Source organism: Rhinatrema bivittatum, chromosome 10 (assembly GCF_901001135.1).
Source record: "Rhinatrema bivittatum chromosome 10, aRhiBiv1.1, whole genome shotgun sequence".
Taxonomy (NCBI): domain Eukaryota; kingdom Metazoa; phylum Chordata; class Amphibia; order Gymnophiona; family Rhinatrematidae; genus Rhinatrema; species Rhinatrema bivittatum.
The window spans coordinates 117594535-117620846 of NC_042624.1; the positions used below are offsets into that span (position 1 = coordinate 117594535).

The following is a 26312-nucleotide window of genomic DNA, read 5'->3' on the forward strand; positions in this document are numbered from 1 at the left end:
TTAGCTGTGCGCCCCTTGAGCGTGCGCGGCTTAAGCGGCGCACCGGCGTCTGCTGCGCGCCACTGGTGACACTGTTAAGTAGCCCCACTTCCGGGTCCGCCTCCGACACACGCCTCTCTAGCCTGCGTCCGGGCACTGCTGGAAACAATACCAAATCTCCAGGGCAAGACAACTATCTTACCCCGGGTAAGTCCTCAGTTGAATAGGAAATATTTGCTCCCTCTCTTCTTCACCTCGCCATTCCTCAGTCATTTTAATAGACTCATTCAAAGTTTAAGGATTTTAAAAATGAACTGAAGGAGTTATCCTCTTGTAAGAGTGAATGGAGTGAGTTATGATTATGGCAATGTATAAGAGAAGAAAATAGACTAAGAATGAGTTATTTAATTAAACAGATACCAGAAAAAAATTATCTACATATAATCAAGACTAAAGAAAATTTTTGTCATATTATCACCTTAGGAAATGGAACAAAAAAGGTTTTAGATCTGCAGAGGGAAAGCAGCCCACACACCACAACTTGTGGTAGTGCCCCCTAGTGGCATAACAATAGAGACAAGACAGTAGCTTCATGACCACTGTTTGCTGAATTAAGGCATATCAGAATGTTTAGTTTCAATGAAGCTATAATTTCACTTTAACCATTACCTTAATTTTATTGTATGCCAGATTTATATCTTTCCAGGCTGAAAGAACAAAGCCTTCTCTGCCATGTGAGCTTTAACGCTTGAAGAGTACATTTTTTCCCAGTTTGATTTTTTCATTTTAAATAGATCTATTTTAATTTTGTTTTATTTTGGATCGATCCAAACACATTTTGGTCTAATTTTTTTTATACAAACATCGGGGTAACTTGCTTGATACGACAGTTACTACCCTCAAACATTAAGCCTTATACTTCACTTTGAAACAGCTCCAACACTTCTCTCTGCATCAATGGCGGGGGGTGGAAGGTAATTAGAATCAAAAACCTACCAATAAGGGCCCTAAACTCAGTGGTCGGAGTAACAAATAAGTATGAGAAAATAAGTGTGAAGCTTGCTGGGCAGACTGGCTGGGCCCTATTGGTCTTCTTCTGCCGTCATTTCTATGTTTCTATCATGCATTGGTGCGGTCCTTCTGAACTTTGTGTGATGCAACGTCTGTCAGCAGTTGGATTGGTTATGGTATGCTGTGAACAGCATGGGGCATTTTGTGTCAAGTATATCATTTTCTTGAGTATAAGGTTATTTTATTTGTTTTTACTTGTATGTGTTTTATTCAGTTTTATAAAGTTATTTGTATATGATTATGTATGTCCCATATGGCTATTGCTGTAGTGGTGCTTTGAAAAGGTTTTTCTTTCAAACCAGGCTAGTAAAGTAAAAGATCATTACTGTACTGTGAAATTTCACTGACCAGACTTGAAAAAATATCCAAGGTTGCTGAAATGCCAGAATGTATGTAAAAGGTCAAAAAGTATGTTAAAGTTTAACACCGAGTTTTGTTTTTACCTTCTGGCTCAATTTACAAGAAATAACATGACTTGCAAGAATTCAATCTTATTAACATAAATGAGATAAAATTATAATGATAGCCAACTGGGAAAATGTTATGCAAACAAATTAAATCATTGATATTCTGATCTATTTAACTTAAAGCAATAACATTCTCTGCTTCTGATTGCCTTGCAGGAAATTGTACTCTTCTGGATTATTCCAATAAGATCTTTCTTGTTTTAGCTGCTGGTGTTAAGTTTTTATTTTAAAGCATACAATAATTGCTATCAGAGTAGAGCATTATTTTATGAAGGGGCAGTCTATAAAACAAAATAAAGAAAATATCCCCTATAAATAATTTAGTATTCAATGAGTCATAATGAATTACTAAAAGACTTCAAAACTAGAGTGCCAAGTGGTATCTGTTTTAATGAAAATGAATATTAGCAGGAAATAGAAGGTTATCTTTTCCATCTCGCTTCCGACAAAAACAAATTTGATTCACTTATTTCCTTTTCCTCTTCTCCTGAGTCAATCTTTCCACCTCCTTCATAAACTGAAGGCACAGTTCATCCTGCCAAGGTAAGGCTACGCACTGCACAGCCACGGGCAGCCCCACACCTCTTTCCATTGCCTGTTGGGAAAGAAATGAGTTATAGCAATTCTAACATTACAGGCACAGAAGAGAAGAAAAAACTGAAGGCCTTTGTGCCAGAACAGTGTTTAATCCTTTTCTATCAGAGGTGTGAAATGCCCTGTGATTGAAATTGCAAAGAGCAGAATGCCTTGGGTAGCATTAGGAGAACCAGGACAGGACTGACATTCCCTGCTGGCACGAGCCAGATAATTAGCACCGAAGGGCACTGAGATGAGCGCTGGAAGATTCTGTCTCTGTTACAGTACAACAGGAAAGTCCAGGTGTAATAGGACTGAAGTGAAAAAAAAAAGGCATTTCTGTCAGTCACCACCACCACCACCATTTTACAGATTGATCTACCCTCTCCAGCCTGCCCAAGAAATGTACTCCTGGCCCACTCCATCACCAACCCTCTCCCTCCTTTGGATGCTTCCTTTCCCCTGGTTCCCTGCTGTTTCTTCTCTGATCTTCCTCTCTCGGGCCCCACTTCTTGGATCCTCCATCCCCAGAACTGTTTTCTACTCCCCTCCTTGGATGCTAAGGGTTGCAAGATAAGCCAAGACGGAGTGAGGACATTTCCCGAAAAAAACCCCCAAACTAAATCCAAAGCTAGGACACCCAGGAAAACATGCAAACATCGGGAAGTCCTTGCTGGTGTTCCAATGCAGTGGTCTAGTCCTATCAATAGCAAAAGGTTTTATCTTATTTTTAATGATAACATAATCAGATCAAATGTGGTCATGAGGGGAAGGGGGGTTCCAACGATTCTTGTGCTAAGCACACCCTTTTCACATTCAGTGGTAGTGACTAACCTTTTTGTACTCCTTATCCCAGAAGTCGTTATGATGTCCTTTGAAATCTTTCAGCTCCCTCTCATCTTCCTCAGTGACTGTACTCACAGGAAGGACCCCAGCGGGGAAGTTTAAGATGTTATACAGAATAGTAGAAGAAGCAGTGACTGTAAAAAAAACAGCACCAGTAATGTTTTAAAGCACCCTCGTTACACTTTTTAGTAGCCTCACTATCTCACCCAAAAATAAGACCCTCCTCCTCCTCCCTAACACCTCTCCTTACCTGAAAATGTTAGCACTGGTAGTCAGTGGAGGCCTAGAGTGCCCCTCTATCCCCATGCCTGGCTCCAAACGACCATCCCCCCTATCACGTGGTGGCCAGTCGTTCACTTTCCCTATCACCTAGCACCTTATCGCGGTTTATTAAATCTACTTCTTAAATTGTAAGCCCTCTGGAGACAGGAAAATACCTACAACACCTGAATATAATCATCTTCCAAGTGCCTGAAAGGCGGAATATAAATCAATTAAGTAACAGAATACAGAACTTGTGCTGGAAAAAATAATAAAAATTGGAGAAAAGAACAAATTTAGAACAGCTGACAGATGAAGGGGGGAGGGAGGGAAGGGAAGAGGTACAAAGGAATTAGGAGACGTGGAAAACATAACAGCGTGAAAGCGATTCACAGACGAGAAAGCTGAAAATGTGGGAATAAAAGAAGCAATGGGCTTAAAATGACAGCAGGGGAGATTCAGGATGCACATTAAGCTACTTTCTACCTTGGAGGGCAGTCGGGCACTGGGGCAAAAATAAATAAATGATGGGAGGTGGTGGAATCTCCATCCCTGGGAGAGTTTAAGAGAAAGTTAGATAAACATCTGTCTGAGACAGATCAAGTGCAATAGATCCTTCCTGTGGGCAGGGGGATGGACTAATTGACCTCCTGAGAGCCCTTCTAGCTACATCATCCTACGATTCTATGAAGCATATGGACAAAAGTCCGTTTTGACCTGCCTATCTCCACCTATAACCCCTTTTACTCAGATGACCCCCCCCCCCTTGATCCTACAAAGAGTAATATCCCACAAGTGGTCAAGATTGCATGGATGACCGCTGGAAGATATCCCTAGCTTGAACAATGCAGAAGGGAACAACTGGACAGACCAGATGAGTCCATTGATGCTCACTGTGAGGTCATTTATAAGAAAGTCCCTCAGAACACCTTAAAAGACCGGACACAGCTGTCTGGTCTGGACCTTCTTAAGATCCAACCCAGCAAGGGATTCTGGGCCAGGGAGGATCCCTGCAGCCTTGGATGAGAAGGCAGGAAGCCAGCCTGCACATATTGGCTTGTTGTAAGACTGCTGAGGTAAGCTTCCTCTGGGCTGTACTTTTTGGTTTTTGCTTGTAAATAGTTTGTGTGGAAACAGCAGTGATCTGGCCTCCTTTTCCTAACGTGTGGCCATGCCGAGTGACCACACTCACCTGCCACCATTTACTGTGTTATTATACATTTTATCTTTGTAACTGCAGATTTTAAGAGAACCCTGCACTGTATCTGTGTTTCAGCTGAAAGCAGAGCCTGCTAGGCCTATTATAAATGTGAACTGATACATTTCTTATGGGATTGGTAAAACGGATATGAAGTCCATCATCCCTCTATGGTCCCTTGCTTGGGGGAATGGACTTGGGAGGGCCTGGCACCATCACAGTCTAATAATTATATTTTAGGTCCATAAAGTGTTTTGGAAGATGGAACTTTATAAAAACTCTAATAGATTAATTTTCATTCCCCCGAGTCCTTTCCATATCATTCAGCACAACTCAAGACACCATCCTAACCTGCACTTTCTAGCCAATTGTATCTATGACCTGCAGTTACTACCATGCCAGGGGGCAGGCCATAGACACAACTGGCTAGAAAGTCTTTTCCATGTCTGTCTCATTGGGCCTCCTCCTCAACACAGCCTAACTTTACTTTCATCTCTGCACTAAAGCTAGGGGTTTGCAAGGCTGCACATTTCTATTTTATTTCACTGGGGGGAGGTTTTCAGCTGAACTTTGTTCAACCGGGGAGGCCTTTTTCATTTTTTGTGGGTTTTTTTCCATTTCAGAAACTTGCACAAACTATTTTCCGAATAATATGTGCTATTTCCTGAAGAAAAAAAACCCAACCCAAAGAAACAAATGTTTTGTTTTTTTGGAAGCACCAGGGATTTATGTTGTTTGAAACGAAGTGAACCAAAACTGGACTTTTTTGGTTCTAATTCTTTATTTGTTTCAAATCAATGTACATCCCTATAGTCCTGAAACCTCGTGATACATTGTAAGAGTCTGCTTAGCTTAGCTTCTATTACCCATAAGATTCCCAGGATAACCCTTGTTAAAGGCAGGTCCCAAAACAGGGCAGAGTACAACATCCAGATTCAGCATTCTCCACTTAGAAATAAATTCTTCAGTATAGCTCTGGAATAAAAAGTACACATGCAAGAAAGGATTAGTGTGAGGCTGAGCGGGCCAAGTGGCCTTTCTTTGCGGTCATTTACCCTGTTACCATCCAATATCGGAATGGGTTTCACTCCGTAGTGTTGTACTGCTCTTGGATAAATCTGGATTCTTTGCAGGCCGGGAGACCTTTTATTAGACCAACCCAGGAAATGTAAAAATATTAATGTACGTGAGCTATCGAGGCCACATCTTCAGGTGATACCAAGAGAAGGGACCTGTGTGATGTTGAGATCTCACGCGCAGCATCGCCTTTGCATGAGTCCTTAAGTTGCTCTAAAGATATCGTCGCCATAAGGTGAACGGCTGCCTGTGTTCTGTGCTTTCCCAGTCTCTCACTGGCTTTCCCATTTGGTGGACAGTTAAGGGCATGGCTGCGTTCGTTTGTTTCCTTCCTTTTTAAATGTTTTAAAAAGTGTTAACATCATCAGACTTACTGTCCCACCCACCCTCCCTACCCCACATCCACTCGGACACCACCAACCCCACCACCATCTCCCAGCTTAGGAGAGTCCTGGAGTACCCTCTAGCCAGTCTGGTGGATCCACAATGTATATTATTCTACGTCTTACTGCAGACAGTGCCCAAGACGTTATAACATGCATAGAAACAATCATCTAATATTCTAAGAGTCGACAAGCAGGTACGTTATCTGGATTTTCAGTAAGAGTTAATTGAATAAATCTGTTGCTGAATGCACTCTAAGTTATGTGATTACTTTTCCTGGATGAAATTGGAAGAGGCATTTTTCCGACCAGATTTAATGCACATAACTTCATCCAGACAGCGCTCACTAGCTAGAGTTTAGCCCTGATCCCAGAACACATCCAGTACTGCCTCTTTTTATCCGGATAAATTATATGCGCACAAAAATTATCCACTCAGCAAGGGGAAATATTCAAATCTAAATGTCTCTATTGTTAACTGCTGTTTTTACCCTTTTTTTCCCAGTTCCTTGTAACCCTGGTTCTATGTAATGGTTGTTGCAAAATTGTGTTCCACTATAAACCGATATGATAGGTATCTTGCCACATGAATGTCGGTATAAAAAAGTTCAAAATAAATAAATAAATTTTGGCTTTTATCTGGCCAGCCATACAAAAACCTTTGAATAAAGGTTTAACACCCGAACAGGCCGATGCTCGTGACTGAGTGCCTGCTTTCATATTGCGTGCACAATCTCCTCTCCTTGGTGCTCTCTGCAAGAGGCAAATGAGCTGCCATGCTAAAAAAGACGCATTCGGGATAAATTGTGCATCCCTAGCACGTCCATGGCATCGGGCGCTCAGGAGAAGTAGCTATGCACGGGTTAAGAAAACAGATGCTCAGTTTTACGTGCATTCGCTTTCCTGTGCGTGGCCATGGGTTAGGAGAATGGAGGCTTGTAAACTGAGCGTCCATTTTCCTAACCCGATTACCAGCAAGACATTTTTTAAAAAATTGTTTTTATTCACGTTGCCACGATATTAAGTCAGAGGAACCACAGAAAAGCAGTGTTTTCTGCTTTCTGTAAACTTTTAAGGCGCCCCAAGACTTAATGCCAGTTCTGGGGCTGGCGTTAATTATTGAGGGTAAAAATGTGAACGTCAAGTGCACATTTATTTTTTACATGGAGGAGGGGGTATCCTCATCAGCCTCGCATTTACGCACGATGAGTGCTATCAGCCTCGTGCTGGTTTGGACGCGCTAATCCCCAACCCCGGGCTAACTGGGCCGCTAGCTTGAACTTGCATCGGCCTGACAGTTTAGGCAGCAATTTTTAAAACTGTGCATTTTAACAGCCAGCTTTGCACCAATTTTCAAAGGGAAAGTTTGTACGGGCAAATGAAGGGGCGCCTCATTGGTATCATGACCACAACCATTTTGCCAGGAAGAAATCTCAATGGGTTTCTAGCGAAAAAAAATCAGAATACCTGTACAGCAGCATTCTTTTTCCAGAGCTCCTTTACTGTCCTAAAAATTAGTTGGACATATTAAAAATAGCCAAACACATAGGGAGTCAATGTATGAACTGCATGGCTCAGATAATATTCAATGGTTTTAAACATTTAAGTTAATTTACAGAAACATGTAATGCTCGGAAGCCCAAATATTCTGTTACTGCTTTAACCACTTTCATGCAGGGCCTGCAGGACAATTCATGAAATGCCTGGTTTATTGTTAAGTTATATATATTCTCAGTTTCTTATCACTGAATAACCAGGAAACACAAGTGCCAGAGCTGCACTGGGTTTTAATGCAAAAAAAAGAAAGCATTCATGAGAGTAGTGATGTTACAGCAAAAACCCAGCACTGCAAATAGCACCCGTTTCTTGCAGCCATGTGTGGGGTGGAGCGGTCAGGAGTTCACAAACGGCACATTGTGGGACTGATTAGGGGTTTAGGGGAGCTCTAGTAGATGTATTAATTGCACAATAATGTATTAATTGCACAGTAAGAACATAAGAACATGCCATGCTGGGTCAGACCAAGGGTCCATCAAGCCCAGCATCCTGTCTCCAACAGTGGCCAATCCAGGCCACAAGAACCTGGCAAGTACCCAAACACTAAGAAGATCCCATGCTACTGATGCAATTAATAGCAGTGGCTATTCCCTAAGTAAACTTCATTAATAGCCGTTAATGGACTTCTCCTCCAAGAACTTATCCAAACCTTTTTTGAACCCAGCTACACTAACTGCACTAACCACATCCTCTGGCAACAAATTCCAGAGCTTTATTGTGCGTTGAGTGAAAAAGAATTTTCTCCGATTAGTCTTAAATGTGCTACTTGCTAACTTCATGGAATGCCCCCTAGTCCTATTATTCGAAAGTGTAAATAACCGAGTCACATCTACTCGTTCAAGACCTCTCATGATCTTAAAGACCTCTATCATATCCCCCCTCAGCCGTCTCTTCTCCAAGCTGAACAGCCCTAACCTCTTCAGCCTTTCCTCATAGGGGAGCTGTTCCATCCCATTTATCATTTTGGTAGCCCTTCTCTGTACCTTCTCCATCGCAACTATATCTTTTTTTAGATGCGGCGACCAGAATTGTACACAGTATTCAAGGTGCGGTCTCACCATGGAGCACTATAGAGGCATTATGACATTTTCTGTTTTATTAACCATTTCTTTCCTAATAATTCATAACATTCTGTTTGCTTTTTTGACTGCTGCAGCACACTGAGCCGACGATTTTAAAGTATTATCCACTATGATGCCTAGATCTTTTTCCTGGGTGGTAGCTCCTAATATGGAACCCAACATCATGTAACTACAGCAAGGGTTATTTTTCCCTATATGCAACACAATTAAGCTCTGGAATTTATTGCCAGAGAATGTGGTTAAGGCAGTTAGTGTAGCTGGGTTTAAAAAGGTTTGGATAAGTTCTTGGAGGAGAAGTCCGTTAACTGCTATTAATCAGGTTGACTTAGGGAATAGCCATTGTTATTACTGGTGTCTATAGCATGGGATCTACTTAGTATTTGGATTCTTGCCAGGTACTTGTACATGTATTGGCCACTGTTGGAAACAGGATGCTGGGCTTAATGGACCCTTGATCTAAACAAGTATGGCAATTTCTTATATTCTTATGTTCTAATGGTCAACTTTATTCCCTGATAGATCTTTATTCCCGGAAAGACTTCTTTACCCTATTCCTGCTGACATTTCTCATAAAGATGTCTGTGAGACCTCTCGGTTCAATTGCCTGTCATCTGCTAACCGGAATTGCTGGCTTCCCCATGGCATTTTATCTGCAGGAGCATGACCTGCCAACGGCTAAGGGAAAGTTAAACTGGCTTAATTGCTTTTTAACTGAGTTAATTAGTTTGGCATTGCTTATTTGTCAAATGCAAGTTAACTTGGAGATAAAGCATGAGTTTATGCTAATTTTTTCATAACAGTGCTTTGCTCTGTAAAACTTTGTAACTTAAAAAAAACAAACTATATTTACCATATTAATTCTTGTATACTTATGCTGCTACAATAAGACTGATTGATTACTTCACAAAAGTGTAAGTAACTGCTCCCTTAAAGCTAATGGGGGTCATTTTCAAAGGAGTTACGCATGTAAATGTGACATACTATCGTAGCAATTTTCAAAAGCTATTTACTCGAGTAAAGTGCACTTACTTGAGTAAATCCTATGGACAATTCAATGGCATATATTGTAGCAATTTTGAAAAGCCTACTTACTTGAGTAAAGTGTATTTACTCGAGCAAAAACCAGTTTTGCTCGAGTAAATGCTTTTTAAAATCTACCCCAATGAGTTTGTATCTTAATATTATCAGTTAAATTGCTATTCACCTGTAGCCACAATCTAACCTACAAGCAGCAGGCGCACTCAGACTCAAGGTGGGGAGAAGGATGTAGACAGACAAGGGACTACCACAATCGGTTTGCGTCATTCGGTTTGCGTCCACATCCACCAGTCAGTGATAAATATGCACTTTGGCTGCACTTCTGCATCTGTCATCCCTATTGCTTCTGAATCTTTTCTGCCAAAATGCTGTTGTTGCTGCCAAAGGCTTGACTGCCTAGGTTAATTATTGGGAGGGGGGTTTGAAGAAATGCCACCCTGGGTACTTTCTGATTCTACATGGCATGAGGGGTGCTTTGTTACCTCCTACAAACTGTAATTTCACTAGTCTCTGCTGCAAACATCCACCATGCTGCTCTGGTACCATACACGTAGTATTGTCTCTACTCAAACTGTAACACGGCCGTCAGTGGGATGTGTTTTCAGCTCTCCAGTAGGAGTATTCACAGTGGCCCAGCACCTCTCAGGGGCTCTGCAGCCATGCATGTGTGCACCACCCGGAGGCATGCACACATGTAAACACAGAGCCAGCAGCAGTCTCAATAGAAGGCGTCTAACCTCTTTTCTCCTTTCCCTTCCAAAATCAGCCACTAAACAGCCCAGCCGGCAGGAATTCACTCCTGTTGACAATGGCAGGGCGAGATGGGGAAACTGAGGCAGACAGCTGATACGCATTGTATAATTTGCTTCTACGAGCAGGAGGTTAAAACTGTAGGCAAAAAGATGTGTCTCATGAAAAATCTACTTCTGGCCATCTCTGCTTAAATTTTTCAAACATCTCCAACCAGCGTGGTAATCTGTAGGACTCTGTTGTGTGTCTTAGTGCATGACATCCACAATTAAAAACACTGCATGTGCAGTGGGACCCTCTATGTGGTAAAATGTGAACTGGTCCTTGTGGTTCGCAGACATGGGGGCTCTGCGTTGCCTTGTGGGCTAGTTGGGACTGGTGATGCTATGGAGGCAGCATTCACAGCCCCTGGGGGAGAGGAGGTCTCAGCCATCACAAATCAATGACACCCGATGGTAAATCAAGGAGTGTATGTATAACAGGATCCAGAGGGAGCAGTGGTTGTGACCTCTGTCCCAAGGACGGTCAATAGAATGATTGGGCTAGTCCAGGGAGGGGGAGGAGGAGGAGGCAAAATACTGAGGAACCACTAGGGTGTTCTGAATGGAGGCTCCAGGGGCCGTAGCCCCACTAAAGACCTCTTCTTATTGAGGTGGAAGCTGAAAGCAGCAGAAGGAAACTCTTTATTGGACTGAGTTGCGATAGTGCCGTTGAAGCTTCAGAACAAATCTTACCTTACTCCACATGCTGCTTTCATCATGCTGGCAAACCGTTTAAACTAAAGAAAAAAAAAAAGACATTTCAAATAAGTTTTGCCATAGAGCAACTGGACCTCCCTAAGCACTGCTGAATATAAAAGCTCACCAAGATATGTGCATGCATGCTGCCAGCAAGACAAATGCATGCTTTCAAGCTGAGCACTCGCTGGGTCTGCTACAACTAACACTTGGATGGCCACTCACAGCAGGTGCATTGAAATAAATGGTGATTTTGCAATTAGAGCCCACACTGCAGTGACACTCTAATAATTGCAAAATCACCATGTGAAACACAGAAGTATGCAAAATATTGCACACAGTCAGTCTCTATATGAGAGAACCAAATCTCATCTTTGCAGCTTGAGAGAAAAATTCAGCAGACTGTCTCCACATACTCGGCTCAAGAATGTTCTAGGTGCGTAAACGGCTCAAGAATGTTCTAAGACTAGGGCCATTTTAAGGACATGAAATTCCAGCTGGACTTGTACTAAAATGATTTATTAACTAATAACGATGAAGAGCAACAATATATTATTTGTCAGTGACATTTAACTCGTGATTGCTGTGGTTCGGCTGAACTCGGCTTTTGAAGCCTACAGAGTCCCCTGAACTGCTGCGAATGTTTCAGGAGCTAACATTTCTTTCCGTATTGCGCCAACACAGGTGAGGGGGAGGACAGTAAGAGAAGGGATGACTATTATGTTGTATGGATTTGATAACTTTATTGTAAACTGCTTAGATGATTTGATTATGTGGCATTATATCATGTGTTAGTAAATATTAAATCGAACTAACTAAATTAAGATCTTCCATCATTTGCCTTGTTCACTCCCTTAACATTTTTTCAATGGAGTAGATAATATCGGGGTTCATTTTTAGCTGGTTCTGCCGCTGAATATACCTGGCTATCTTAAAGTTAGCTGCTTATGTCTAACCGGCTAACTTTAGGACGGCCCTATGGGCCGACCAGAATTAGCCGGATAGGTTAAGCGGCTAGCTCCGAATATAGGCCAACTCTACTCCACCCAGAAATGCCTCCCACCTGCCCCCTGGCACACCCCCTTCCTATCCAGATAAATTTTAAGGACTAAATATAGCCGGATAAGCCATTTAGACAGATAACTATTAGGTTATACATCTTATACACAAAAACACTCAAATAAATAAAATAAATAAATGTCTTTTGAATGTCGACCTCATCATTTCTAAGTTTCTCTGACAAAACAAGACTCCGCAGATGAGTCTGGCAACCCTAAATTGAACTAAGGAGTATAGAAATATGGCCTTGCCTGACCTCAGAGGTTACTTCTGGGCAGCAAGGTTGGAATCTATTAAGGGTTGGTTGAGTTGAGATGAGACCATAGCCTGGGTTTCTCTTGAAAATGGACAGATGGAGGGGCTTGACATTTCTACTCTTATTTCTCCCCCTATCTTCTCCATCGCTTTGGAGAGTGACTCGATCCAGTGCGTTAATCACACGCACAGGTCTATAATCAGGCAGAGTGAGGCAGCTGACACAGATGGCAAAATTTTGGAGTGGCAAAACTTTCCCCCAAAATGCTTCTCTGTAGGCCGCCTCACCTTGTCCCAACCAATATATATCTAACAACATATCCGTGGCAGGGGTCCCATGGGCCAGAAGGAAGGCCCTGCGGTGCTGCAGCAGAAGGTTGCACCCATGGGGTTGCCAGTCCCCTTGGACAAGAAGAAAAGCCCCGTGGCATTGCAGCATAATAATGGGCCTGCAGAATTCCCAATCCTCACGGGCTGAAATTAGAACCTCGCGGCAGCACAGGGAATTAATGCACCCGCGGGGATCCTACCCCTTGCAGGCTGGAAGAAGATTCCCGTGGCATCACAGTAGTTGACGTGCCCGTGGGGCTAAAGATGGAAGAGGTCCAGCTGTGGGTACGGCCAGTGAGGTCCCACCCACTGATGGCCAAAGATTAAAGGAGGCCCCGCGGGTGGACAAAAAATAGAGATGCACCGCAGCTGCAAACGTAAATGAGAAGCCCTGGCTGTCTGACAGCAAGTGTGAGTAAGACAGAGGAAGAGTGTGTGTTTTTGTAAGAGAGAATGTGCATGGGTGTGTCTGTGTGTGAAAGAGCATGTGTGAGAGCATCTATGTATGTATATGTGAGAGCAACTGTGCATTTGTGTGTAAAAGCATGTGTGAAAGTATCTGTGTGTGTGTGTGTATGAGAGAGAGAGAGAGAGAGCACGTGTGAGTGAGTGAGAGTGTGTGTGTGTGTGCGCGTGTGTGTGTATGAGAGAGAGAGAGCGCGTGTGAGTGAGAGTGTGTGTGTGCGCGTGTGTGTGTATGAGAGAGAGAGAGCGCGTGTGAGGGAGTGAGAGTGTGTGTGTGTGTGTGTGTGTGTGTGTGTATGTATATGAGAAGAAAAATGTCTTCCTCCCTTCCCCCTGCATAAATCCATGGCAATCTCAGGGAAACTGGAAATCAAAAGTTCCCAGGTATGGAAAGTGGGGATTTTTCAAAATCCTTATTAATTTTAATTATTGGATATTTTTTCATATATCTGTTTTTATTGGTGCTTGGGAAGTTTTTAAATCATTTTTATATGAGTTTTTAATTATTAGCTATTATTCTATTCATCAACTGTTTTGAAATATTTATTCTTTTTTATCAGTGTGTTTTACTATTGTGATTGTGTTTTATATTCCTTGATGTTACTGTTTTGAGGAATAGTATTTATGTTTTTCCATTGCTGCGCTGTATTCAATCTGGCTTGTTGCAGTTTCCAGTTCAGTATTTGTGTGTATGTTTTTGTTTATATTTTATGGTCTCTTTATTCTGCATTTGGTGAAAGGCTGACTTTTTGCCTGTGTGACTGAGACAGACATTCTGCAAGTTTGTAATTTCTATGTAAGGATCTATAGCAGCCTGGCTTGTTCTGTTTTCTTAATAGGAGGTGTATTGGTGTTTTAGGGCCTGGTATAATATTTGCAGCGTTCCCTTTTCATAGTTCAGATTTTTGCTGTATGAGTGTTTGTAGTTAGTGCTTTTTTAGTGTGGGAGGTTTACTGTATTGTAATTGTAATCCAGTATATTCTGGGCTTTCTGAGGGCAAAGCCCACATCCAATATGCATTGCAATAGGCCTATACCATATTTATTTATTTAGTTATTTAACACTTTTCTATACCGACCTTCATGGTAATAACCATATCAGATCGGTTTACATCGAATAGGGTAAAAACTGAGAAAGAAATAAACATATGAACATAGGCGGTAAAGTTACATTCAACAAGGAGGGTGAACCTCCTTGTTGAATTCCAAGTGAGGTTTTTGCTTTTTTGCTAGGTTGTGATAATTTGTAATATTTTTACCTTGGAAGACTAAACTTTCAGTGTCCTTTCTCATGTAAAATTGTTTTTTTAGAAATGCAGAATTTTTAATTGTATGTGGTGAGGGCAGTGAGGCACATACACAGGCACAAGGCTGTAAAGTTTGCCCAGTCTGCCTAATGCTCTTGCACCAGCTGGAGAGAGTGTGCAATACAAAGACCCCCACCATTCACCCATCTCCCACCTCTCCTGGGAAAAATGCTAGGGAAAAGGTGGGAGGCAGATCTTAGGGTTCCTGGGAGTGGGGCAGGGTTGCCAGCTCCCTAGAAACATTACAGCTGACCCTCTATCTGCCGCTCCTCTGACCTCTCTTTTCCCCCTTCCACAGCAACTGAAATCACGGAAAGGGCCAGATTACAAAGAGACCTCCCACCTTGCCCTTGCCATGCCTTGGGTGGGGGGAGGGGGGTGCAGAGAGTAGCATTTCATCCCTCACCTCAGGCTGCCTTCAGCCATCCCATGCACACAGTCTTCAAGAGTGGCGCTGGGTATGTAAATACCTTAAGATTCGGAGGATGGACTTTCCCCTGTTTCATTACTAAGAATCCTGAGCTATCTGTGCATACCAATATGTAAAACTGTTGGGATAAAGGGTTACGACATGTAGGACAATTTAGCGTCCGGTCGGTGCTTCTGACTGGACACTGCACAGAATGCCTGAAAACCTGGCTGTCTGGTGCAAAACTGGACAGTTGGCAACTCTATTGCTGAGGTCCATATTCAGCCAGTAATACATAACCGGTTAAGCTAGTGGCATGGCCGTGCCAATGACTATATCCACCTATCTTAAAGTTAGCCGCGGATATTCAGCGACGCCACTTAGCTGGCTAAATGCCATTTTGAAAATCTGGCTCCTTATTTCCACACAGTGCAGAATGTGTCCAAGAGAATAACAGAATAAGATGCAACTTACCACTGGTTTCACAACAAAAGCCAGAATCCTCTTGGCAAAATTGGAAAGTTGGTAAAGAAAATATGGTTCTTTCAAATTAGGATCAATAATATTCTGTTTTCTGTAAAAGCAAAAAAGGCAAAACAAATGTAATTCATGTTTCACAGGAACATTTCTCTTGCCAAGAGGAAGCCAAGCAAAGTTAATTCACTGCATGTAAAGTTGTTGAATTCAATCTATGTTACCTCTGAGGGTTTCTTGTAAATGTATCATCCACAGAGGAAGCAGTCTCTCAGGGGTCATTCTGTAACAGCCCTTATAAAGTATCTGACACATGTATAAGTTGTACCAATTATGCACATATGTTCACTTTACAAATTATCCTAAGCCACTCGAACACCATTACATCTGCTAAGTTAGCTGTAAATTATTTTCCATGAAAATTACATGTGCAGACTTTTGAAAATCCACATATTAGGTGGACAATTTTGACACAGGCCACTTAGATGGTAACCTTAAAACAAGTGCCCACACAGGCGCATAAGGGCATGTAAGAGTGCATATACTGGAATTTTAAATCATGCGCTGATTTAGGAAAGCATTTCATCAACTCCACACCCAGAGGTCACTCCTCTATCTATGATTCATTGATGACATCTTCATTATCTAGATCCATGGACTTAAAGCACTTAAAGAATTCTACCAAGAATTCCACAAACTCCACCCCACCATCAACTTGGGCCTAGAAGAATCCACACTGCAAGTCCACTTTTTTGACACTATTGTCCAACTACATGAGATACACATAAGAACCACATTATTTTGGAAAGCCAATGAATGCCATACATACCCACATGTCTCCAGCTTCCACCTACCCCTTCCCACCAGGTCCATTATCTACAGTCAAGCCCTATAGTATGATCGTATCTGTTCTGACCCCCCAGAGAGAGATTCCCATCTGAAGAAATTACAACAGACAATTTCGGAATATAGTACCCACTCAATGAATTAAGAAAATAAATGAACAGAGCCAGACATATACCTGGGAACACTCTGCTACAGGATCATCTCACTGAAACATATCATCAGGGATCTGCAATCCTTCCAGGACAATGATATCACCATCTCACAGCCCATGGATGGAAAGCCTATCCTGGCCTACTGACAGCTCCCCAACCTCAAACAGATATTCACCAGCAACCACAAATTGTAGAACACCACCAAGTCAGACCCTGCCGAAATCTAGAGCGAACATATTAACCCAGGCAACACCAAAGGACCCAGTAACATCAACTACAACAAGTGGAGCTAATTCACCTGCTCTTCTTCCAATGTAATATATACCATCACCTGCCAGCAAATGTCCCTCTACTGTCTACATAGGACAAATAGGTCATTCCCTAAGGAAAAGAATAAATGGACATAAATCTGACATTGGAAATGGCAACTTTCTGAAACCAGGGGAACATTTCTACCTTCCAGGACTCTCTCTTTCTGATCTTAAGATTGCCAGAATCCAAAAAAGGAACTACAAAAGAACAATCCAGTATGAAATTGTTAAATTGGAACTCATCAAACCACCATCCCCCTAGGTCTGAAGAGCGTCAATGGCTTCATGGCACACTACATCTATCTATAAACATAAGTGTTCTCAGAGCATTTTGTCTTTTCATACTTATCTCAGTTGTCAGAGGTCTGGACTATAATATTATTAACACTCTGTTTCCACACCCTGCCTGCCTAATTCAATGCTGTTTCTTCTGTATTCCCCCTACTCTATCTCCATATATTTTACCCACCTCTGTACTACATTTCTCCTCAAAAGCTCATGCCTCAATATATTCATTGGTCTATAAGGTGCCACTCGACTCTTGTCATTCTGAATATCCTGATAAGGTTGTCCAGATAACTTACTCGCTCAGCAGGTAAATTGAATATTGATCTCATTCTGTTCATGTTTTCTCTGACTTGAGCTGTTGGCCAGTACATTAACGGGCTAATTGTTAAAGCTTGGCGCAATCCAAAACGGGGAGAAATGCTCACGGCCTCATGCATATCTTTCGGCACGCGCACAACAGAGTTTTTTTTTTTTAAAAAGGGACGAGCTGGGGGAGGGCCCTGGGAGGATCGGGACAGCGCCGTTATGCTGAAGTGTGTGCCGGCGGCTAGCCAGCGCGCGCAACTTACTGCTGCTCCGTAGAGCAGGTAAATTGAGAAACAAACAAAAAAATAAGGGTGGTTGGACGGGTTTTAGGGGGTTGGGGAGGACAGGGGAAAAGGCAGACAGGGTAGGTGGGGATTTTAGTAAGTTCCCTCCCAGTCTGTGTACTGGGAGGGAACTGGGGAAAGGCCCAATCGCGCCGCCGTGCGCTTCTAACAAATCTCCCCCCTTGCGCACGCGCTGATATAAAATCGGGCACACGTGTGCGTGCAGGTAGCCGATTTTAATACATTCACGTGTCGAAGCGCGCATGTTATAAAATCGGCGTGTCTGTGTGCGCGTGCCGGGAACCGCGCGCTACTATTTAATGCTGTGAAATTGAGTCCCATCTACACGGTTACCTCAGACCCCTTTCCGCAATGTGAAAGATCCTTGCCCATTATCTGTTCCTTTTGAAATAAGCAGACAGAGGATTATTCCAGCTTAACAGCGCCAGGGAAAAAAAATAAAATCAGAATTTCATCAACCACGTGAGGAACTGTCAAAGCAAGCCTAGAGCTGGGCCACGTTTTGCTCCCAGCTGCGATGTGATCGCATTCAGTGAATCACTTCCGCTGTCGTTCTGGGAATATGCACACATTTGGCCTTCACTATAGACCCTTCTTCCGTCTTGCTCACGGATACTCCACTTTCATCGTTAGCTATGAGCCTCTGAAAGGACTTCCTATACCCTTTAGAGCAGGGCAAACCCGATGGCGCAGCCATCGTGCAGAAGACTTAGGTTGAGTCCCTGGGCCTGATTTATGGAGTATCCCAGAGAGACAGACCTCACTGCCCACAGAGAGGAAGAAGTCGGACATTGGTGAACGGTGACAGCTACTGGACAGATCTGGGTGTATACATATCTGATTTGGGGAGGGGTTGTGATCAGTGGTCCCTGGCCAAGAACTTTATCTACAACAGATGGGCTAGGAGAAGATGTACAACAAGGAGATATAAAATAAGGGAGAACAATCCTAGGAAGTTGTGAACAAAAGCTCATAGTGCCGTCGACCAACAGACGCCAGTTCCAGTTGGGCTCTTACCCCACAGTGCAGGAGGAAAGTGCCGGGGGAGCAGAGGATCAGCTGCATCTTACTTACAGCTCTTCATGCAGAATGTCGCATCCATCAGCAAAGAGCACTTTAAGGAAAAGCTCCTCCACGGCGTAATCAATCCGGGGTGGAATAAAAGGAACCAGCTGTATGGGAAAAAAAGATCGTTTAAAGAGCAGCCCTGCTTCTACTTCTTTCTTCTCTTAGCTAAAGGGTTTGGGCTCCTGTTACAGCGAGACTTCCTGATGCACCACCTTAGCTAAACTGCCCTCTCCCTCTTTGGCAAAAACTGCCCTGCCCTATTGGAGTTGCAGAGGCCTGGGAGGCAGAGATTGTTATCATGGGGGGTGGAGGGGTGCGGTGCGAAGCGTTTATGCGTCTGTTTCACTGTCTCTGTACAAACCAGCTTGAGCTAGTGGAGCTCTCTTGTCTGTGCTGGGCTGTCAATTAGTAAAAGTACGGTGCGCCTTATTGTATCAGTTGCATATTGAGAAATACCTGTTTGACACCACCAGATCCTGCTCCAAAACAAAGAAAGTTCTCACAGACTGGGATCCTTTTACTAGCCCAACACATCAATTACCCAAGAAGGGTTTTGTAGATGATTCTTTCTTTTTTTTTTTTTGCAAGTTTTTATTTATGTTTTTTGCAAGTTTTTATTTATGGTAGATGATTCTTTCTGATGGCCTCTCTTTGAAACTTATTTACAGAGCATCAGCCGCGTGCAGAAGAGGAGCAGCGTTTATAGTCATCCGCGAATCTCAAGTCGCAGCGGGCTGAGAAGAGGAGGAGGCCCGGTAGCAGGGCCACCACCGCGGATCCTACATTGCGGGCGGCCCGAGAAGATCAGGGCCGCTGCAGAGCCCATCTTGCGGCGACCCGTGAAAAGGAGACCCAGAGGCAAGAGAGAGGCTGAGGGCCTGTAGAGTGTGTGTGTTTGTGTGTATGAGATGAGTTGAGAGATTGTGTGTGGGAGTGAGGACCTCAATGTTTGCAGAGACAGCATGTGAGAGCCTCGGTGTGTGAGAGAGAGACAGCATGTGACAGTGAGAGCCTGTGCTTGAGCAAGACAGCACGTGGGAGTGAGAGAGAGCCTGTGTGTATGAGAGACAGACAGATGTGCCAGTGAGAGCCTGTGTGTATAAATGATTGTATGAGAGAGAGCATGTGAGAGTGAGAGCCTGTGCTTGAGCAAGGCAGCATGTGGGAGTGAGAGAGAGCCTGTGTGTGTGAGAGTCAGACAGCATGTGCCAGTGAGAGACTGTGTGTATGAATGATCATATGAGAGAGAGCATGTGAGAGTGAGAGCCTGTGCTTGAGCAAGGCAGCAAGTGGGAGTGAGAGAGAGCCTGAGGGATAGATTTTCAACCCCCGAGCCTCTGCGCGTGCAACTCCCGAAAACCTCCCCCTGCACGCGCAGAGGCTATCTTGCATAGGCTCAGCGGCGTGCTTAAGTCCCAGGGCTTGAAAAAATGGGCGTTCTGGGGGCAGGGTTGTGGGCGGGGTGCCGGCCCGGGAGCATTCCAGGGGCGGGACCAAGGCCTCCGGAACAGCCACCGGGTCGGGGGATGGAGAGCCAGCGTGCGCAAGTTACTCCTTCCCGGAGGCAGGCGTAACTTCTTCAATAAAGGTCGAGGGGTTTTTAGTTAGGGCTGGGGGGCGGAAGGCAGGCTGCTTGGCTCGGCGCTCACAGGTTGCACAATTGTGCACCCCCCCTGCGCGCACCGACCCTGGATTTTATAACATGTGCGCACGGCAGTGCGCACATGTTATAAAATCACCAGGCGTAGGTTTGTTTGTGCCAGGTTGCGCGAACAAATCTACATCCACGCATAACTAAAAATCTACCCCTGTGTGTGAGAGTCAGACAGCATGTGCAAGAGACAGCCTGTGTGTGACAGAGAGAAAGCCTGTGAGAATGAGAAGCTGACTGTGTGTTTGAGGGAAGAAGATAGATGGAGAAAAAAGAAATAGAAAAAAAGACAATATAAAAAGAAACTTATTTACAAAGTACGTCCAGTCAAAGTACCTTTGAACTTTACAAGCTGGGGGGCCGATGCAATACAGTGTGCAATACCCGCAGTCGGACACGGGTTAAATAGGCGCTAATCACACGCAAATAGTGCTCAGCACATGCAAATGCATGTGAATGAGGCTATTACTCATTCACTCCAATGCAAAAAAATAAACGCACATTTATCGCTCAGCTATTAATGCCTGCCAGGAGCGCACTGAAAAGAACTACAGACAAGCAGAAAAAACTGATTTTCTGTACTTCTTTTAAAAGTTAAGAAAAAAAAAACCTCAGCCGGCCGCATTGAAGACTGATGCCAATATGCTCAGTGTCGGTTTTCATAACCGGCCAACTGCGTTATGAAAACAGACGCCAAGTTTATTGGCACCGGTGTTCATAACCGGCAGACTGCTGGTAACTGCGGGGTTGCGTTAGCAAGGAGACGCTTTCTGCGCTTTTTTTTTTTTTGCATCGGCCCCAATGTAGGCTTTTTGCAATTGCCCCAATGCAACTACGAAAAACGGATAACTGCGGTCTTTCTCTGTTTTGCAATCTTTGTCAACCACTATTGAAAAAATGTCCAACACTCTGCATTAGTAATTTGCACAATTAAAATGTTCAAGCCAAAAATAATTCATGACTCTATATTAAAGTGACACCTAAATAATAGCAGACGCCCTTTATCCCATGCAACAGGTGTCCAGGGAGGTCAATTCTCAAAGTGATTTCCTCGGATAAAGAGCGTTCTAGCTGCATAAATTGGCTGTTTGAAAAACGCCTCGCCCCCACCATGCAGCAAAAGTCAATACGTTGTTGATAGCAAGCGTACAATGGGCAGGGGAGAACCGATAGAAAATCAAAGTGAAAGAACGAGTGGATCTTTGCTATCAGAACTGGTGCACAAGCCACATGCAACAATTAGCCTGATACTTCACTTAGATGCAGCTCCAGCACTGCTGTCTGCATCGATGGGTGGGGGTGGAAGGGAATTGGAACCAAAAAGTTACCAATGAGGGCCCTGACCTCAGCGGTCAGAGTAACAGATAAGTATGAAAACAAATAGGTGTGAAAGCTTGCTGGGCAGACTGGATGGGCCATTTGGTCTTCTTCTGCCGTCACTTCTATGTTTCTATGTTCTAACCTGGACAAATTTCTCCTCTCAATACTTTTCCAGTGCACCACAAAATAGACCAGTTCTAACTAGTGTGAATGTTAGTGAATTTTTCTGAATATTTGTGTTATTTAGGTAATGTAGTAGACTGAAGGAAGACCTGACCCCGGTGAACACAAATTCCGCAGTGTCCAGGCTCTGTTCAGATCAGTCACAGACTGTCTCTAAACACCTCCTGTAAATAGGTTATGGATCCACTTGTACTGCTGAAGGTTTTTGAAAGCCAAATTTTAGTAAATACATCAGGCATCTCCTTGATATTTAGAGTCCTAGAAGAGAGTTGATTGTTAGTCAAAGAAGGAGAAGCAGATAGACAAAGCAAACGTCACAAACAGTAAGAACCTCAGCTGGGTGATATCCATCATTATAATGACCAGGGAACTCTCCAGTGTTAAAAATGTCAATTCATGAATATGGATTCTGGTGGTCTCTTACAATTAATGTTTGGCTAGATGCCAGCAATTTCAGTAGACAACATTGCAGCAGGGTAAATATTAAAAGAGAAATTTGCTGGGTTAACATGTAGACAGTGAGTTCTTCATGTCATCAAACATACCGTATGCCCTGCCTCTTCCAGCAGTGCTTTGGTTTCATGGATGGCCCGTCTCATGCAGGGAGCAGGCCGGGTATATCCATCTGTGTCGTAGTATCCAATTCTCAGGGGAGTCGTACTGAGGTACACCTGGAAGGTCAGGAAGCCTCTTGTATTTAAAACCGATAAAACGTCAGCCACTTTAAATATCAGGCAGCCTTGCTGAAGACATGTCAGGGGTCAATATGATTGCACAGTATGTGAAAGCCAGCAGTGCAAAGACACAATGCAGGAAAGTTCTTCAAAGGAAAACAGAGTCCATCAATGTTACATCAGGCGTCAAGCCCATAACCATAATGAAGAAGAGTCTTGTGTTATTAGTACTGACATTCATCAGGAATTCTACACTTGAGCACCTCACATTATATTACGTTGGTAGTGATGCAAAGCATAAACTCCAGCAGCAGAATTAATTCATGCAGGCATGGGTTTAGGCCTAGGCAACGTAAGCAACTGCCTCTGGCACCAAGTTTCAGTAGGCGCTGGAGTGTCGCCGCCGCAGCCATGCTGATATCTACGCCTGCACACCTCAGTGCCATTTCGCTTGTGGACTGGCCTGGCCCCATAGCAGTAGCAACTCCAGAAAGAAGATTCAGCCCGAGGCCTGCAAGCCCTCATGCATTGACTGGCCCTGTGGCCCCCACTGAGGCTCTTCTTCCTGTGCTGCCTGAATTTCTTTTTCCAAACTGTGCCCGACCTGAATAAATCCTTTTACAGCAGTTGCTATTCACCAGACCCTCCAAATATCTGCAGTTATACTACCATATCTGCCATATTCACATTGTTATGCATAGGGTGAATTGACCCTCAAGATTTCCAGTTGTCTTCCTCACCTCGTCTCTGAACGGGATGGGAGGCACGGAGGGGTCCAGGCGGAACATGTGGTCACACAGGAGCGCCTTCATGCACAGCGCCAGGCTGTCCACGTCCCGCGCCATTGGCCCTAACCCTAGGAGCACTGAGATTAAATAGAGTGATGGTGTTAACAAGCTGACTCAACAACATGGATACTCAGTTCAATGCGTGATACAACTCAAGAGTCACGTCAGGCACAGCGGAGACAAGCAGTGGAACATATTAAGATGAAAATAAATGTTGTTCATTTATGTTATCAAAATTGTTTCTAAATGATGTACACTGCCTTGGGCAGATTTTGTATCTGATTTGGCGGGACATAAGAAATAAATGCAATGAAATGCATTTCACTTGGCTTATTTTGGCAGTACAATGGCATTCAGGTTATACATCGGCTATAATTCTGATCATTCCAGAGTCTGCTATTTCCTTCTGAACAATAAAGAAAAGGGGGAAACTATTTGAGGCCTGGTCCTTATTTTACTGTTCTTGAATGGATTTGAAGGCATTTTCAAAGTCAATCTGAATGCATTCCACAGCCGCAGTGGAGAAAAGGATGAGCTGCCCAGAAGAAGTAAATTTTGATTCTTGGCAAGAAATGGGCTGAAAAGAAGCAATCAAGGATTGCGACCCCAAACGCCACCCATTGTGTGGGTTCGATCAGAGAGGCCGGGCTTCGGGTGGTGATCCTGGACTGCAGTTATGAGCAGGGAAGACCTCCCAGTAGTTTTCAAAATTCCTGTTATTTTTTATTTTATTTATTTAATTAATTTTATATACCGGCAACCGTTTGCACATCGTGCCGGTTTACAGATAACTTACAACAAGGGTATATAGGCGGAAAGCCTTTACAAGGAACAGTGTATAACATAAGCTCGAAAACAGAGCAAATAACTAGATAACTTGTGGAAAGGAGGGGGTGGGGTGATCGAGACAGAGGAGGGGGCAGGGGAGGGTGAACACTGGTACATAAGGAAAAAATATGTACAAGGGTTGAGTGATTATTGACATATACATAGGTAATATACAAAATTGTATAAGTGCGTAAAAACTCAGTACTTGAGGTGAGAAAGTGTTATGACAGAAATTGGGTAATAGGTGGGGTTTTTGGATGGCTATCCTATGTTGGGAAGCAGAAGGTTGGGAAGCAGAAGGTCATTCACAACCAGACAAGATATCTTATTTATTTATTTAAAAATTTTGTATACCGTCATTTGCAAAAAAACATCACAACGGTTCACATCATAGAATCATAAAAAATCATTAAAAACATATAAAATCATAAAAAACAATAATTATGGAGGTTAAAATACAGTAGCATGTTCAATATAAAATAAAATTATTAATAAAAGGATGGATAAAAGAAAAACATAATAATAATCGTGTTTTCATTCTAGCTACTTCAACATATTTATCTATTTATGGTTATTCATCTCAGACTATACTACTATATACTTTTCTAAAAGATATCAACCACCATATTTAGCTATGTGGGATGTTAACCCTCATAAAATACCACCTTCTAGCATTCCCTTTGATCCACTACAGTTATCCTCTGCTCTTCCTTTTGATCCATCACCTGCTGATCAGCTGCTTGGGTCAACCTCCTGAAGGCCTCGGTATCACCTCCTGAACATCTGCTAGGATCCATGCCCTCCTGGGGACCTAACTTCACTTCCAAATGTGCCAATGAAGACCACATTTTCCTGTGGGGCCCGACTCCATCTCCTGATCCAACACTGGAATTTGCGACGTCCTGGAAGGACCCAACTCTGCCTCTTGATCTGATGCAGAGGTCCACGCCCTCCTGGGGAATATGACTCTGCCTTCTTATCCACTGCTGGGATCCAGCCTTCCTTGAGTACCACCTCCTAATCCATTGCTGGGGTCCACACCCTCCTGGGGGACCTAGAATTGTCTGATGATAAGCCGCTTGACAGTCAGTGTCCTGAGGTTTTCTTCCACTGTGGAAGGGGTTTCCTTTACTTGGGGTTTCAGCTCAACCAGGTTCATGGCTTGCTCAATGTTCAGTGATTACAGCTCAGCTATGCCTACGGCCAGTTATCTACTTTTGTAAAGCCTGGAGGAATCACCTTTTCTCAGCCAGAAGGCCAAGAACCAGGCAGAGAACGAGAGCATATGCAACTTTTTAATCTGCCCAGCTTTTTTCTCTCTTAAAAATCCAGTACTCAAGGGTTCTGATCCACCTTGTCGTTCAGGTTGCGGATATCTTTGTTTGATAATATGGTCTTTCTGTACATTCCAATATAAATCCCTCTTTTAGTCAAAGTTCTACAATTTAGGCTTTGCCATTATTTGTTTGAGAAATGATATTTAACTGTAAATTAGTAGCAATAGTCGGGGGGGGGGGGGGTTCTGGGGGTTGTCACATGGAAATCCTCTAACCCAAAACTCTGACTCATCATTTCAATAGGAGTTTAATCACTTTCACAGTAGGGGCCCGACAACCTTTTCAGTTTTACTGCATCCGGCTGGTGGCTCAAATTACAATGCCTCTTCCTGCTCAGGTCCATTTCAATGCCGGCATGCTCTTCCTGGGAGAGGGGGTTTCATATCTGTATGAAACGTGTTACTTGTTCAGTTTCTCCCCGCTAAGGGCCCCAGTGTAGCAAAGTGAGCTCTGCTGTGTGGACAGGTTAATGCACAAATGGATGCACATTTTTTGTGACATAAATGTGTGTAGAAATGTGAGTAAAACCGAGCATACAAATTAACGCTCCTCCTTATAAATCTCATGTTAATCAAAGCATTAGCTATTACTTCCTAATTCAGAGATGTTAGGATTCACGGCACTTACCCACGCTGACAAGGCTGCCAGACCCAGCCTCCCTGTAGATGCACCAACCTGCCTTACTTCAGAGCAGGCCCCACAGTGGTTCTCTGCCTTAGCAACAGGTCTCCTGATGTGCCTTGCTCGCCAGTGCGCGTTGCCTTGTACCTGTGGTCCTGCCCATTTCATGTTACTTTCTTCATCTTTCCCAGTCTTGCCTTTGTCTCTTGACTTGCTCCTGAGTCCCTGCCTTGCCTTATCCTGCTCCTGTCTGTGCTTTTCCCCAGTCGTCATTTCTCTCTCTCCCTTGGCCTGACTTTCTGGATTCTGACCT

The 26312-nt window shown here is 43.5% G+C and overlaps 1 protein-coding gene across 1 annotated transcript in view; it reads right to left on the reverse strand.

Moving 5' to 3' along the window:
- Positions 1 to 1882: 1882 nt before the first annotated feature.
- LOC115099907 (vitamin D3 hydroxylase-associated protein-like) overlaps positions 1883 to 26312 on the reverse strand; it is a 54904-nt gene continuing 30474 nt past the window's right edge. The window contains exons 7-15 of the mRNA XM_029617898.1: positions 23166 to 23290; positions 22297 to 22422; positions 18604 to 18701; positions 15322 to 15421; positions 11020 to 11063; positions 7326 to 7365; positions 5265 to 5373; positions 2928 to 3073; positions 1883 to 2112 (exon numbers count right to left, since the gene is read on the reverse strand). Coding sequence (XP_029473758.1) covers positions 1984 to 2112; positions 2928 to 3073; positions 5265 to 5373; positions 7326 to 7365; positions 11020 to 11063; positions 15322 to 15421; positions 18604 to 18701; positions 22297 to 22422; positions 23166 to 23290 — 917 coding nt within the window. The 3' untranslated portion in view covers positions 1883 to 1983. The remainder of the gene's footprint in view (positions 2113 to 2927; positions 3074 to 5264; positions 5374 to 7325; positions 7366 to 11019; positions 11064 to 15321; positions 15422 to 18603; positions 18702 to 22296; positions 22423 to 23165; positions 23291 to 26312) is intronic.